The sequence below is a fragment of the Mobula birostris genome, chromosome 27 (assembly GCF_030028105.1).
Source record: "Mobula birostris isolate sMobBir1 chromosome 27, sMobBir1.hap1, whole genome shotgun sequence".
Lineage (NCBI taxonomy): Eukaryota > Metazoa > Chordata > Chondrichthyes > Myliobatiformes > Myliobatidae > Mobula > Mobula birostris.
Window position 1 is genome coordinate 21140704 of NC_092396.1, and position 17140 is coordinate 21157843.

At 47.5% G+C, this 17140-nt stretch overlaps 1 protein-coding gene across 1 annotated transcript in view; it reads right to left on the minus strand.

The window, feature by feature from the left end:
* Positions 1 to 17140, minus strand: part of acap3a (ArfGAP with coiled-coil, ankyrin repeat and PH domains 3a) — a 385203-nt gene that overhangs the window by 69463 nt on the left and 298600 nt on the right. The window contains exon 10 of the mRNA XM_072245228.1: positions 15276 to 15287. Coding sequence (XP_072101329.1) covers positions 15276 to 15287 — 12 coding nt within the window. The remainder of the gene's footprint in view (positions 1 to 15275; positions 15288 to 17140) is intronic.

Here is a 17140-nt window from a genome sequence, read left to right on the forward strand (position 1 = left end):
GTGTCCTTAGCCTCACCTCTATGACACTCCCCCAAATCCCCTTGCCGCTCCGTCAAACTCTCCTTTAAAACATTCCTGAAATCCCACCTATCCACTCCTAATACCTTGTCCTCTACAAGGGTTTTCAGTCATTTTTCATACCAAAAGCCTCACACAAATGGAGACTGTCATTATTCTGCCTATCCATCAGAAGCCCAAGAGCTATCAAAACCTAAAGCGCAAGTCCACGAGCTTTGATCTTAGCTTGGGATAAACTTAGCAAAGACACAGCTAAACCAGATGGCTTTGAAATCATCCTGTCAAGGGACGCCGTTGAATGGGGACAAAGACAGAACGAAGGCCTGTACTAAATACAGAAGTTAGGACAGTGGTAACAAAGACAAAGAGAGATTCAGATATCAGCTTGTTTTCAATTGATTAAAGAAGCCTCAGGTGGCGATATGCTTCATTTAAATTGCTAAAAGGTGCAGATAACCAGACCAAGTAACTTATTTAATTTGAAATGTGATTGGCGTTAGTTGGCATGAGTGAAAATTTAACAACCTTGGTAGATGCATCTGTCTTTCTCCACAGGGTAAAAGATTATAAATAGATTCACAGCAAAGTCAACTAACGTGTTCATTCATTTGTTAAAAGGACAGGATAAATAAAGTCTATTGGTGCAGATGATCACATTCCCTGTGGAATACAATGGTCCACATGCTGTCAGTATTCTTAGGTGAGCCACACTGGGGATTTGACGTGCTCATTGTAAGATTGACTAAGATAACAGGGTTTCCAAAACCCTTTAAGAGCCGGTATCCAGAGAACATGAAACTCTGTGCCAATGAACAAACTACTCCACCAACAGCTACTTCAGAACAGCACTGAGAGTCTGATGATCCCTCGTTTTTTTTTACAAAATTCTGGAGGAATTCAGCAAGCGAGGCAGCACCTGTGAAGGGAAATAAGGCGGCGACATTTTGGGCAAAGACCCCTCTTCAGGACCTGAAACGTTGACTGTTTATTTCCCTCCATAGATGCTGCCTGACTTCTTGAGTTCCTCCAACATCGTGTGTGTGTGTGCGCGCGCGCGCACATGTGTGTGCATGCGTGTGCATATTACTCAAGACTTCCAGCATCTGCAAAACTCTTGTGTCACTGATTTACTGAACTGTTTGAAACATGCGAGCTGCCCAGGTTGAACACTGCCATTTTGATATTTCATTAATCTAGTCTTCATGGTCTCAAACTGATTTAACACAAATATTATACATCCTTCAGAATAACTGCTTTAAAGAATTTACCTTCTTGAATACTGATCTAATATTTCTAAGGTCTGCAATGTACTTATCCCAGCACTAGCTCTCATGTGCTTCACTTTCACAGATGTAACACTGCAGAGGAAAATACCCCCACCTTTCAGCTAAAGCTGCTGCATCCGTTGTATAAATCAAATGTGGAAATTTAATGCAGGTGAGTTTCAGAAACTGGGAAGAGTTGGTAAAACTGCAGGGAGAGCTAAACACATAAAAATTGCTGGTGAACGCAGCAGGCCAGGCAGCATCTCTTGGAAGAGGTACAGTCGACCTTTCGGGCTAAGACCCTTTGTCAGGACGAACTGAAAGAAGAGCTAGTAAGAGATTTGAAAGTGGGAGGGGGAGGGGAGATCCAAAAATGATAGGAGAAGACAGGAGGGGGAGGGATGGAGCCAAGAGCTGGACAGGTGATAGGCAAAAGGGATATGAGAGGATCATGGGACAGGAGGCCCAGGGAGAAAGAAAAGGGGGAAGGGGGGAAGCCCAGAGGATGAGCAACGAGTATAGTGAGAAGGACAGAGGGAGAAAAAGCAGAGAGAGAAAAATATATATAATAATAAAAGATAAATAAATAATGGATGGGGTATGAAGGGGAGGTGGGACATTAACGGAAGTTAGCGAAGTCAATGTTCATGCTATCAGGTTGGAGGCTACCCAGATGGAATATAAGGTGTAGTTCCTCCAACCTGAGTGTGGCTTCATCTTGACAGTAGAGGAGGCCGTGGATAGACACATCAGAATGGGAATGGGACGTGGAATTAAAATGTGCGGCTACTGGGAGATCCTGCTTTCTCTGGCAGACAGAGCGTAGGCTTCCCCCCTCCCCCTTTCTTTCTCCCTAGGCCTCCTGTCTGTCCCATGATCCTCTCATATCCCTTTTGCCTGTCACCTGTCCAGCTCTTGGCTCCATCCCTCCCCCTCCTGTCTTCTTCTATCATTTTGCATCTCCCCCTCCCCCTCCCACTTTCAAATCCCTTACTATCTTTTCTTTCAGTTAGTCCTGATGAAGGGTCTCAGCCCGAAACGTCGACTGTACCTCTTCCTAGAGATGCTGCCTGGCCTGTGTGTTCACCAGCAACTTTTATGTGTGTTGCTTGAAATTCCAGCACCTGCAGATTTCCTCGTGTTTGAGGGAGAGCTAAAACTGGGATGGACGTAATTGTGTAGTTGATGATTAGAACAGCCTCAATGTGATAAAGGACCTGTTTCTGAGTTGTTTCTCTCTGTGACTCTAGATTGGCCCAGTTAATGGTCTTGAGAGAGGGTTACAAATCCTCCCCAGGCTACGAATTCCTGACTTAGCCTGCAGGCACAGTCACCAGCAGGAACAGGAAGAGCTTCTTCCCTGAGGCTGTGACATTGCTGAACCTCTCATCACAGCACTAAGCTGTATTGCATCCGTATTGTACTGTCTCGGTCCTTTTATATTTGTGTACTGCAGCACTTTTTTTATTCGCAGTTATTATGTAAATAACACTATTCTTTGCGTTTCTGGTCAGATGCTAAATGCATTTCATTGGCTTTGTATCTGTACTCGGCACAATCACAATGAAGTTGAATCTAATCTAATCTATATATGAATGAACAGTTGGGGGACCAGTGATGTGGATTTGCCAGCCGTGCAGGATAGCCACCTGGGAACCCTATACACAGCCGTATTGTAGGGGGTTCAGGTTATGAACGGTTCACAGTGGAGAGCGTAACGCTATAACAGCGCCAACGGTCCAGGTTTAATTCTGCGGCGGTCTGTAAGGAGTCTGTACGTCTCCCCCCTCCCTCCCGTGACCGTGTGAGTCTCCTCCAGGTGCTCTGCTTTCCTCCCACATTACAAAGTCCAGTTTCATAGGCTAATTGGTCACATGGATATATTTGGGCAGGGTGGGGTCGTTGGGCTGGAAGGGCCAGTTACTGTGCCGATTCTCGAAGTATATAATGTTTGTGAAGTACGTAATTAAACTGAAAATAAAGTCATTCAAGGCAGCAACCTGGTACTTGAAACTTCAAAGCATAAACCACCCAGGTTGTTTAAAGTGAGCAAGGACATAATGCAGCTGGAACAGCAGTGGGTCAATCACCCTCGAGCCTGCCCTGCCATTCCAAGTGATCATGTCTGATATGTTCCAGCCCTCATCTCCTCTTTTGTGCCCACCTACCCCTCAATTCCCCAATATTCCAAAAAGTTATCCACCTCCTTTACAAAAACCTCCAAAGGCAGAGGACTACCAGTGATTGTCTACCCTCTGCGAGAAGACATTTCCAGTCACCTCAGTTTTTTAAATGATCACTTTCTAATCTTGGGAAGCATCTCCCTAGATTCAAGACTCTTCCTCTGTTGGAAACATCTCAACACCTATCTTGTCAAATCCCTATTTGATCTCATACGTTTCAAAATATCATCCCTTATTCTTCTAAACTCCAAAGAATGCAGGTCAAACCTTTTTAGTATAGTTGGTGAGACAAAACACCATTTCACTCCACTCCACTTTTAGCCATTTTTAACAGGATGAAGGTCCCAGAACTGTTACTGCACAGGATCCCATTTGGCACATCGAGTCCAAGGACAGCAACCCCCTCAACCACATTTGCCACAGTCCAGTAAATTTTTCACTTCTCAGTCCTATCCCATGACCTTTTGAAAGATGTAACCAAATGTGTTTCCACGGGCAATTAATTCCAGATTAGATGTACTCTGTGAATGGACAGGTTTTTTTCTCACACAGTAGTACCTCCCTTGTACCTCTTAAGGACCTGTGCCCTAGGCTTTTAACATCCATTACAGCAAACAGGCACACTCTGTATAACCAATCTAAACCTGACATGATCTGGAACCTTTTCATCAAATTGCCTCTCATCTGTGCCTGGTCCGAGGAGAATGAGCTCAGCCTTTTTTTTCCCAGTCTAAAACTCACAGTTAAAACCTTCAACCTGTTCTGGTTCAGCTGTTAAATTTCAGATTGGGAAAACTGAGCTCGTTCACGCCTAGGAACCTGTGAACAAGCCGACTGCTGTTATCAGAGGGTTCACATTCACCATTCCTCGCCTGTCGAGGTTTCAGGATGGTTTGGGGAGAACCATGGACGAATGGGCGCCACAGTAGTGTAGCGGTCAGTATGACACTATTACAGCTCGAGGTGTCAGAGGTTCGATCCCAGCATCCTCTGTACGTCCTCCCTGTGGAATGGGTGGGCTTTCCCCCCACAATCTGAGGGTTAATTGGTCATTGTAAATTGTCCCGTGATTAGGTTATGGGTAAATCAGGGTTGTCAAGGGTTCCTGGGCTCGAAGGGCTGGAAAACCTATTCCGCACTGTGTTCCTTAATAAAAATTAAAAGCTGAACCAATGGCAATTTGCATGGTCTGACAAGGACTCTCACTGGCTTGGGTTAGGGTACACGCACACAGACTGCAGACAAACTAGATCCGGTTCTCCATTGATTCCTGTCAATCTTATTGACGAGGTTGATTAAATTTCCTTTCTTTATCAGGGGAATGAGTACCTCCTCCCATCTAAGCCTCCTTTCCTCTGTGCTGAACCCGAGTCTAAATTAGCCAGCGCTGCGCATGATGACACCTTCCCAGTCTGTCCAGTTTAGCAGAATTGGCAAGGCTTCAAATTCCCTCCCACTGGAAGCATCGATGTATTTTGTCTGCTTATGACTACTGAACCAACAGCAAACTGGCGCAGGGCAAAGGGGGAAATGGCCTTACTGCTAAGAGGTATTCAATTGTTCCGACAAGCAGCTGCCATAATGAGGGAAGTCTAAAGAGTTTCATCACCAATCAGTACATTATTTTGAACCACCCTTGCGGAAAATTCAAAGCTCCTGAGGGGAAGAGCTAGTATGTCTGAATTGCTAAAACAATGAGCGGGCAGCAGGCTCTTGCCTGAAGAAGGTTTGTGTCAGGATTAACTTCTGGTTACCAACTTGCCAATCATAGCAACAGTCAGCTAACTCATTCCGGACGGCAGATATGATCTGGCTACTGGAATAAGTGGCATCCTATTGGTGCACAGCAAGATCCCAATAGCAGCTATTTAGTAATGGCCATATTAGGTTTTGGTGGAGCAATGCTAATTATTTATTTATTTGCTTTGGACTTCTAGAATCTGCAGTATGTTGCCCAAAGCTTATTGTTTCTTTTTAAAAACGGGCATTCAAAAAGGGTGATGTAAACTAGGCCCGGGGGCGGCCTGTGCTGGGGCTGGAGGCCTGTCTATGTGTGTGAGGGGATGGGTGTGAGGGGACAGGTGGGGGGGTGTGTGAGGGGACGGGTGTGTGTGAGGGGACGGGTGGGTGTGAGGGGACAGGTGTGTGAGGGGACGGGTGTGTGTGAGGGGACGGGTGGGTGTGAGGGGACAGGTGTGTGAGGGGACGGGTGTGTGTGAGGGGACGGGTGTGTGTGAGGGGACGGGTGTGTGTGAGGGGATGGGTGGGGGGTGTGTGTGAGGGGACGGCGGTGTGTGTGAGGGGACGGGTGTGTATGAGGGGACAGGTGGGGGGTGGGTGTGAGGGGACGGGTGTGTGAGGGGACGGGTGTGTGAGGGGACGGGTGTGTGTGAGGGGACGGGTGTGTGAGGGGACGGGTGTGTGTGAGGGGACGGGTGTGTGTGAGGGGACGGGTGGGGGGTGTGTGTGAAGGGACGGGTGGGTGTGAGGGGACAGGTGTGTGAGGGGACGGGTGTGTGTGAGGGGATGGGTGGGGGGTGTGTGTGAGGGGACGGCGGTGTGTGTGAGGGGACGGGTGTGTATGAGGGGACAGGTGGGGGGTGGGTGTGAGGGGACGGGTGTGTGTGAGGGGACGGGTGTGTGAGGGGACGGGTGTGTGTGAGGGGACAGGTGTGTGAGGGGACGGGTGTGTGTGAGGGGACGGGTGGGGAGTGTGTGTGAGGGGATAGCAGTGTGTGTGAGGGGACGGGTGGGGGGGGTGTGTGAGGGGACAGCGGTGTGTGTGAGGGGACGGGTGTGTATAAGGGGACAGGTGTGTGAGGGGACGGGTGTGTGAGGGGACGGGTGGGGGGTATGTGTGAGGGGATGGGTGGGGGGTGGGTGTGAGGGGACCGGTGTGTGTGAGGGGATGGGTGGGGGTGAGGGGACGGGTGTGTGTGAGGGGACGGGTGTGTGTGAGGGGACGGGTGGGGGGTGTGTGTGAGGGGACGGGTGAGTATGAGGGGACAGGTGGGGGGTGGGTGTGAGGGGACGGCGGTGTGTGTGAGGGGATGGGTGGGAGGGGACGGGTGGGGGGTGGGTGTGAGGGGACCGGTGTGTGTGAGGGGACGGGTGTGTGTGAGGGGACGGGTGTGTATGAGGGGACAGGTGGGGGGTGGGTGTGAGGGGACGGTGGTGTGTGTGAGGGGACGGGTGGGGGGTGGGTGTGAGGGGACGGGTGGGTGGGAGGGCAGGGAAGTGTATTTCTCTTTTGCTGCTGCTGTCCATGGCGTTGTTCTACTGACCATGTGTGGCCCCCCTCCCTCAGCACATCCTTGGGGGTGTTGGTCAGTAACGCAAACGGTGCATTTCGCTGCCCGTTTCGATGTACACGTGGTAAACAGAACTCAATCTGCACTGTCCCGCTTATAATGAGGGTTAGCCGAAGTGTCTTGGGACACTGTGTGGCTTCAGTTGTTGCATGTTTTGGGATGGACCTTCCCAGAGGGCAAATAAAGGCCAACACTCTGCCCAGCTTTCAGGAAAACCAGCACTACTGCTAAACTGGGATTGCTGCCAATGTATACACTCAATAAAGTGGCTGACAGAGAATCTCATTGTGAATATGACAGTATAAAAACATGAAAAGTCCTGTGATTTCAGTCTCATCCTGTCTGGAGCTCTCTCTCCTTCAGATACTGTAGAATGCAACCAGTAACAAACAGGGTGTTATTCAACTGGGTTTTATGTGAAAACACACTTAACCAGCCACTGACAGACTTCTGATTTCACTGTTCTCATCTCATGCTGACCTGTTACAAAGCCTCTCTCTCTCTCAGACACAAGAACAGCTGTTCTCCTCTCCTCCAACCACACTGACCCGGGAAGATGCCCAACCCCAGTCAGAGTGCCGTGCTGCTAACGGGGCTGAATTATGAGCACTGGGTGCAGCGTGCATCATTGTGTGACATGCAGTCCCATTAAGTTGCCGCAGAGATGATGAAAATGAAAGGGATAGAAACCCACCCAACTTGCAGTGAATGCAGTCTTGAAAATAAGCCTGGGGCAGGTCACGTCTAATTCCGAATAGTCTTGAGTGAATAACTCAAAGAAAGATGAAAGCTACTGCATTCCCTTCAGCACATTTGCACCATTGAGCACATCTGCAAGGAGCGCTGTCATGAGAAAGCAGCACCCACCATCAGGGACCCTGCCAACGTCTCGTCTCACAACTACCATAAAGCAGGGGGTACAGTCATTTTCGGTCCCACACCACCAGGTTCAGGAGCAGTTACTACCCCTCAGCCATCAGGCTCTTGAACCAGAGGGGATAACTTCACTCACGCCAACAATGAACTGTTCCCACAACCTACAGACTCATTCTCAAGGACTCTACCACTCAGGTTCCCAGTGTTACCTGTTATTTTATTTACACATTGGTTGTTTGTCAGGCTTTATGTGTGTTTTTTTTCATAAATTCTACTGTAGTTCTTTATTTTCCTGTAAATACCTGCAAGAAAATTAATCTCAAGGTTGTGCATGGTGATATAAAAGTACTTTGACTTCATAGGTTTTATAACAGATATTTTCTCTGTTTGCTATATTTAATGATTTTCAATCCATAGATTATTAATGTCTATTGATCATTTACTAGGTTTTATTCAGTGATAAACTTTGAATCTTCCTTTGTTTCTATTACGAACACTCAGGCTGTGGCGATGAGAGATTTCGCCTGTGCAAATGCGGTGCTGCAGTCAGTGACGATTCTCAGCCCAGAACTGGGGCAGGGAAACAGGCAAGGGCTGTGTGATCTACATTGCTGCTTTTGGAGAAACAGACTTGCGTCTTCTTCAGGGGCTGAGAGAGGACGGTATTCATTATGCTGAAGGGAATGTCAGTCTTCCCTTCATGGCTGGCGACGGAGACAGGAGAACAGCAGGTTGGGACGGTCACCGCACAGATGCTTCACTGCCGACTGGAGACATTAATCAAAGGCAGACTCTCTAACTCCGGGCAAAGCATGGGCTGTGTCGGGTAGTGTTTAAAATCACACAGCACAATGGCAACACCTGAATGCAACTTGCCAGTAAATTAAAAGCAAAAAATAAAGTGATTACAGACAGTCCCCATGTTAGGACGGGCAGGATTCCGTTCTTGAGAACCGTTCATGATCCTAATTGTTTGAAACCAGCGAGTGGGCAGCCCAGCCCAGCCCTCGATCGTTGCGGCTTTGGGGTGCGGTTGGGGCGGGTGGGGAGAGAAGGCGCGTGGGAGTCCACCGTTCCCACCCAGAGGTCGCGCAGCGACCGGGACCCTGTACTGGAAATTTGAAACAAAAACAGAAAATGGCAGAAACACTCATACCAGACAGCACCTGTAGAAGGAGAAAGAGAATTAACACACGAGGCTCGGGAGATCTTCAGATCCCTTACCCTCACACATTTAATCTGTTTCTCTTTCCACTGCTGCTGTCCGGCCAGTTTTGTTTTCTAAAAAAGTGTGATAAATGTAAGTGTGTTAAATAGTGTGGTCCACTAGAGTGGTGTCTGTGTGATCTGAACTTCAAATTCTTCCCAATTTCACTACCATTCCTCCTATCCGATATGATACTCTTCCACCTTCCCTCCACTCGATGACATACATCGGATTCCAGATTTCCAAAACCCTGTGCTTAAACACTTCATTCGGTCCCGCTGAGCCTTTGCCCTAGTCTTCTGTGCCTCCTCTTCTCCTTGCAGAACATCCCTGGTGTCGGTACCCTTCAGTTTCCTACACACTCAGCTTCGGAATTCTCGCTCTGCACACGGCCCAACCTCTCCAGCTCCCCCTTCCTTCAATTCCACACCTTTGACCGGGTTTATAATCATTTCGCTCGTACTGTCGGCTGTCGATTCTAGTCTGATTCACTGGGGGACATGATATAAATCTTGGGTACAATTGCTACCATCAGGCCTGACGTTAGAGCTCCTTGCTAAATCCAGTGATAGTGACGATCAAAATAGGAACTGAACCCGACACGATTTCTTGAACTCTTATTTTTTTCCCCCACTAATTATTCAGACTACAAATAAACCCAAATCACCATCCCCAAAAGAGGCACTTGGCAATGAAGTCTGACTTTAACAGGGTGTCAAAAAGAAAACAGCAAGTGCAGCGTCTAGGCGCACGAAAATCCCCGCTATTGTGTAGCGATGTCGCCCTCACACATGCTAGAAAGGAAGGCTGAAAACATCTGCTCTATGTTGTTTCCTTTAGACACTGCACCCAAATAATGCCTGGGTGCTGTCACACCTTGTTGGCTACACAAACCAGAAATAACAAAAACTCGACAGATTGTGTCTTATGCGCAGAGGCTATTCAGAGAACCGGCTGCTGGCCTCCTTTATCTAGTGGTTTAATTTACTGCTGGATCTATTGCAGTGACAGAGAAGTCACCTTCTCAGCTGACTGGGTTCATCCAGGCGAGGTGTGAGCATTTGCTGTTCAAGCCAGGACTGCCACCTACAGCAGCTCTCTGCCTAGTAAAGTGGACACTGAGCGCATGTTGGCAGTCTTCTGCTGCTGTAGCCCATCCACTCCGAGTTCTGACCGATTGTGCATTTTCAGAGATGCTCTTCTGCACACCACTGTCGTAACGCGTGGTTATTTCAGTTACTGTCGCCTTCCTGTCAGCTTGAACCAGTCTGGCCATTCTCCTCTGACCTCTCTCTTTTGCCCACAGAACTGCAGCCCACTGGATGCTTTTTGCCCATCTGTAAACTCTAGAGCCGGGGTTCCCAACCACTCTTATACCACGGACCCCTACCATTAACCAAGGGGTCTGTGCAACCCCTCCTCTAGAGGCTGTTGTGCATGAAAATCCCGGGAGTTCAGCAGTTTCTGAGATACTCAAACCACCCCATCTGGCACCAACAAACATTATAGAGTCAAAGTCACTTAGATCACATTTTTTTCTAATTCTGATGTTTGCTCTGAACAATAACTGAACCTCTTGGCCATGCCTGCATGCTCTTATGCACCAAGTTGCTGCCACGTGATTGGCTGATTAGATATTTGCATTAACAAGCAGGTTGTGCGGGTGCACCTAATAAAGTGGCCACTGTGTGTATATTGTTATTTATCCTCACTGACCTGATCTAAGACGACAAATATTAAATCTGGTCACACATTGCACAGACTCCTGAATGAATTAAATGCAGTCCATTTACATTTTTAATTTCAAGTTGAGATTGCTGGCACCTTTGTTTCTGTTCCCCAGCCCACTGTCATGCAATCATGCTTCAGCGCAACCTACATTACTCACTGCCTGTGATAATCTTGCCAGAGGAGCATATATTAAACCTCTGCCAGTTCCAGTCTGCACACAGCCCTCAGGGAAATCAGCAGCTGTGTAAGTATTAATCCCTAGTTCCAGTTATAGTGCGAGAAATTAGTCTGAATTCACATCAGTCTGACTATCTCTGCTTACATTTCAACGGGCCGATGTAAACACTCATAATTACAGACCTGCAGTTATTCTGCAGACATACTGCACTCTGTCGCATTATATTTCCCATATACTCAAAACTGTAACAAATAACACTCTAATTACAGCAGTCAGCCGTCAAAATGCAAAAATACAAAATCATAGCTGCAATTTAAAATATATCACTCACCTTAACTATTCATTAATAACAGTAACGTCATGCGTGAATGCACTCTTGTCACCGATGGCAGAGAACTTAGAACAGTACAGTACAGGAACAGGCCATTCGGCCCACAATGTTGTGCTGAACCAGCTAAAAAGCAAATCAAAAACACCCAAACACTAATCCTTTCTACCTAGACCATGTCCATATCCCTCCATGCAAACACGAGGAAATCTGCAGATGCTGGAATTTCAAGCAACACACATAAAAGTTGCTGGTGAGCGCAGCAGGCCAGGCAGCATCTCTAGGAAGAGGTACAGTCGATGTTTCCGGCCGAGACCCTTCGTCAGGACTAACTGAAAGAAGAGCCAGTAAAAGATTTGAAAGTGGGTGGGGGGGAGATCTGAAATGATAGGAGAAGACAGGAGGGGGAGGGATGGAGCCAAGAGCTGGACAGTTGATTGGCAAAAGGGATGTGAGAGGATCATGGGACAGGAGGCCTAGGGAGAAAGAAAGGGGGAGTGGGGAAGCCCAGAGGATGGGCAAGGGGTATAGTGAGAGGGACAGTGGGAGAAAAAGGAGACAGAGAAAAAGAATGTGTGTATATAAATAAATAAATAATGGATGGGGTACGAGGGGGAGGTTGGGCATTAGCGGAAGTTAGAGAAGTCGATGTTCATGCCATCAGGTTGGAGGCTACCCAGACGGAATATAAGGTGTTGTTCCTCCAACCTGAGTGTGGCTTCATCTTTACAGTAGAGGAGGCCATGGATAGACATGTCAGAATGGGAATGGGACGTGGACGTGGAATGGGAGGTCCCATTTCCATTCTAATATGTCTATCCATGGCCACACATTTTAATTCCACGTCCCATTCCCATTCTGATATGTCTATCCACGGCCTCCTCTATTGTAAAGATGAAGCCGCACTCGGGTTGGAGGAACAACACCTTATATTCCATCTGGGTAGCCTCCAACCTGATGGCATGAACATCGACTTCTCTAACTTCCGCTAATGCCCAACCTCCCCCTCGTACCCCATCCATTATTTATTTATTTATATACACACACATTCTTTTTCTCTGTCTCCTTTTTCTCCCACTGTTCCTCTCACTATACCCCTTGCCCATCCTCTGGGCTTCCCCACTCCCCCTTTCTTTCTCCCTAGGCCTCCTGTCCCATGATCCTCTCACATCCCTTTTGCCAATCACCTGTCCAGCTCTTGGCTCCATCCCTCCCCCTCCTGTCTTCTCCTATCATTTTGGATCTCCCCCTCCCCCTCCCACTTTCAAATCTCTTACTAGCTCTTCTTTCAGTTAGTCCTAACGAAGGGTCTCGGCCCGAACCGTCGACTGTACCTCTTCCTAGAGATGCTGTGTTCACCAGCAACTTTTATGTGTGTTCCATATCCCTCCATCTTCCTTGTATCCATGTGCCTATGCAAAGGTATCTTAAAAATTTCTAATGTATTTACCTCCACCACCATACTAGGCAGGTATGAGTAAAAAAACTTACCCCTCACATCCCTCTTGAACCCACCCCCTCTCACCTCCAATGCATGCCCTCTGGTATTAGACATTTCAATCCTGCTAGAAGGCTTCAACAGGTTCACCATTTTCCATGCAATTGAGCTGGTTCACAGCTCCCCGGATTCACCCATGGATTTGTCTCTGGCATCAGCGCAGAGGGTGTTCCTGAAAAGAGACGTCAAGCACCTTCTGCTCACAGCCCACCTTGGAGCCAAGGATGCAGGGAAAGGAGGATGGCTGATCTTGCAGGGGGGTGGGGGAGTTGGTTCTCCCAGATGCTCGTACAGAAGGCAGGGCTTCCAGAGATGGCTGATGAGTAACCGAGGAGAATGGGAATGCGGTGGGCTCGTCAGATATGAATTTTGAGAAGTAGACACTTGAGATATGGATTTAGGGAAAGACTTTGTAGAGATGCCAAATCAACATCCTTATCGAAGTGACTGAAGTGTTGAAATAGGGATAGACAGTGTCTAGCTGACTGAGGTGGTAGAGGGAGGCAGGGAATCGAGCATGGATATTACTTCTCTGTATGAATAATTTGGGGTCAGGAACAAGTCTTCAGATGCAGACGACCAGGTGTGGAGGAACACTGTTGCAGAGTTGGTGAGTCACTTGTCTTGTTTTTCTCACCTCCAGCCTGAAATCCCAGGTGGCATGGTGCGTGAGTCAGATGAAGCTGGCACACAGCTCCATTAGCCTTCTGATTCGTTTATGCTTTCCCAGGAGCCTCCTGGTGTGGGTGGGAAGCTCCTGCCTCGAAACATGCAAGTGACAGGAGCGTGGCGCTCCATCATCTGAAACCCCTGCTGCTACTTGCCAGCAACTGTTCCAGATTGTGGGGTTGTCTCCCACAGGAGCCGTCCTTCAAACCTGCCATGTACCCAGTCCAGTCACAGCTGAACAAAATCCCAACTTCACTTACTAGCTCTTCCTCCTTGTCCCGTGTGAGCACGTGGCCAAGTGGTTAAGGCATTGGACTAGCGACCTGAAGGTCATCTGAAGGCCGAGGCAACGTGTTGTGTCCTTGAGCAAGGCACTTAATCACACAGTGCTCTGGACGACACTGGTGCCAAGCTGTATGGGTCCTAATGCCCTTCCCTTAGACAACATCGGTGTCTTGGAGAGGGGAGACTTGCAGCACGGGCAACTGCTGGTCTTCCATACAACCTTGCCCAGGCCTGCGCCTTGGAGAGTGAAGACTTTCCAGGCGCAGATCCATGGTCTTGCAAGACTAACGGATGCCCCCTTGTCCCTCAAATCACACTCGGAATGAAAATCTACCCATCTCAGTATTGCAGGCTTCACTGTCCCAGCCTCTATTCCTTCCGCAGGAATAGAGGTCTGAAGTTCCAATAACTTTGAACTGAAGTGACACACACAAAATGCTGGAGGAACTCAGAAAGTCAGGCTGCATCTACGGAAGGAAATAGACAGTCCTGGTGAAGCATCATGGCCCGGAATGTCAACTGTTTATTTTCCTCCATAGACGCTGCCTGATTTGTTGAGTTCCTCCAGGATTTTGTGTGTGTTTATCAAGATTTCCTGCATCTGCAGAATCTCTTGTATTTCTGACTTAAGTTAGTTGTTCTGATTTCAGCCGAGCTCTAATTTTAAGATTACACCCAAGCTAAATGAGATAATTGTTCTGTTCTCTTGTTATTTTCAACTCCTCACCCCATGCTTGCTCCTAAACAGAATGCAGAGGAAACCTGTCGCCTGCAGTGGATTCTTTCAGCATTGGTCTTAATTCCACACTGCAGACAGTTTTCAAGATCAGACAGTCCGCGATAGTCTCAAAGAACACTTCCTCATTTAGTTAGCTGTTGAGCCAAACACTTTAGAGTTGCCAGGACAGATGACATTTTACAATTTTCACTATCAACAGAGCATTCTGTTGCATGCCTAGTGTTGTCTGTAATCAAGTCATGCACAGACCATCACTGATCATTTGTGGAAGTTATCCTCATGACTTGGGTGGCAGAGTGGAGATACATCTCTACCAAAGGAGAGGTAAGGCGCACCTTCTCTCTGTGAGCCTGCAGGTCACCCTTGGGCAAGGTGTAGCACCTGCTTAGCCCCCAGATCAGGGTCACAGGAAGCCCTGGGAGCAGATGGTGGATGGTCATATGAGCAGCTGGTGCTTATCACAAACCCTATGCAAACATTGAAGCCAGGCAGACATTCTCTGAAGGGTATTGATAATGGCTGGGGTCATCTGCCTTGTAAAGACACTGCCCAGAAGGCAATGGTAAAACCACTTCTGTAGAAAAATTTGCCAAGAACAATCACGGTCATGGATAGACCATGATTGCCCGTGTCATAGGACACGACACAAAACGATGATGATGGTCCCCATACATTCTGGTCTGCTCTCAAGACTAGTTTCTTTTCCCAACCCAAGTTACACATCGCGCTCACCCTGACCATTCAGGTGAGTTTGGCAGAAAATACCAACTGGGTAAAGTAGGCAAACCCGCAGCCTGGGGTGATAAATGGCAGTAGCATTGACCACCAGCTACAAACCCTCCCCACTTTCTGTCCAACATTAAGGGCTCAAACGCCGGGAGGGTGGGGTCTTTTCAGATTTTTTTCATTTTCAGAAATAAACTAGTTAAACCCACAATTTTATTCATGCACATTACAAATAATAAACAGGCTCTATTTTGGGCCTACCTGTAACAGGGTCTGTCAAGGTTTGATAGAAGAGCATCAGAAGGACCGTGGAAAAGAGAGAAACAAGGAAAGGTTAATAGATAAACCTGATTTTATTTGAAACATCCATTCTCACACAAATTCAAATCATTCAGGCCTTTGTGAGCCTTGTTATTTACTTCTTCCCATTTCATAGTATTTAATACAAAACAGATTGAGGATTAATTTACACAGCTCTAGTGCTACTTCACTTTGATGTCACAGTTAAAACGTAAAGCGACCTTATCCACAATCTGGGTCCCAACTTAGGGCAAGACTGAGGCAGAAAGAGAGTCCTGAATTTTCCTGGAGAAGGGGTCTTACTTTGGAGTCAGGTTAGAATCCAACAGATGAGCTCTGCGCCAAACCAGAGTCAGCTGGCTTCACATTCACAGTGGTGGGAGTCACTGAGTGTGACTGCATCATTACAGGCACTAACAAAATTAGAACAGGCTACGCAGTGGATGTGAGGCAGCACAACAACACAGCTTCTGTCCAATACTTGCTCGTTAATAGTTGCTGAAAAGCTACCAATTTAAAGGCAAACAGCAGGTTTTGGTACATGCAGTGAGATGTTTACCATGAATGTTGCCCCCCCTCGCCGTGCTCTCAATAGCATAACATAACCCTTGAGCTGCCTCTGCAATGGGAATGCTGGTCACTGCTCTTCCCTCTGCTCCTTTTAGGGTCACAGAGTTGTACCAGGCAGAGGAAGCTCTTTGACCAACCATGCCCATGCTGAGCATTTTGCCCGTAAACTCTGACCCAGCAGGTCCAAATCAAAAGACCACAAGACATAAAAGCAGAATTAGGCTATTTGGCCCATCGAGTCTGCTCCTCCATTCTACCATGGCCGATTTATTTTCCTTCTCAACCCCATTCTCCTGCCTTCTTCCTGCAGCCTTTGACCTTACTAATCATGAACCTCTCAAACTCTGCTTTAAATATATCCAATGACAGGCATCTGTGGCAATGAATTCCACAGATTCCCCACCCTCTGGTAAAGAAATCGCTCCTCATCTCTGTTCTGAAGGGACGCCCTCATATTCTGAGGTTGTGCTCTCTAGTCCTAGGTGCCCACTCTCCCACTCCTCCAGGGGTTCCCAACCTTATTCGTGCCAGGGATCCCGACCATTAACCGAGAGGTCTGCAGACTCCAGGTTGGGAAACCCTGTATTTATATGTTGCCTGCCTGAAGAGTAAGTGATGGTATCTGATTTCACAGTGAACACAGATATCAATCGCTCTCTGTGTAAAAAAAAATCATCTCAATCACCATTAATGCAACTTCCTCTTACCTTAAAACCAACGCCCTCTTGTTTTAAAAAATGATTTTGACTATTTTGCCAATCTATGCCTCTTATAATAGAAACATAGAAAACCTACAGCACAATACAGGCCCTTCGGCCCACAATGCTGTGCCAAACATGTCCTTACCTTAGAAATTACCTAGGATTACCCAGAGGTATACCCCTGACACCTCCTCTGTACCTACTTCCAAGCACCTCAAAACTGTGTCCTCTCGTGCTAGCCATTTCAACCCTGGGAAAAAGCCTCTGACTATCCACACGATCAATGCGTCTCATCATCTTATACACCTCTCATCCTCCATCGCTCCAAGGAGAAAAGGCCGAGTTCACTCAACCTATTCTCATAAGGCATGCCCCCAATTCAGGCAACATCCTTGTAAACCTCCTCTGCACCCTTTCTATGGTTTCCACATCCATAATTTTGTATACTTCTGTCAGTTCATCTCTCAGCCTCCTTTAGTCCAGGGAAAACAAGCCCAGCCTGTACAATCTCACTCCACAACTAAAGTCTTTCAATTCAGGCTACATCCTGGTGAA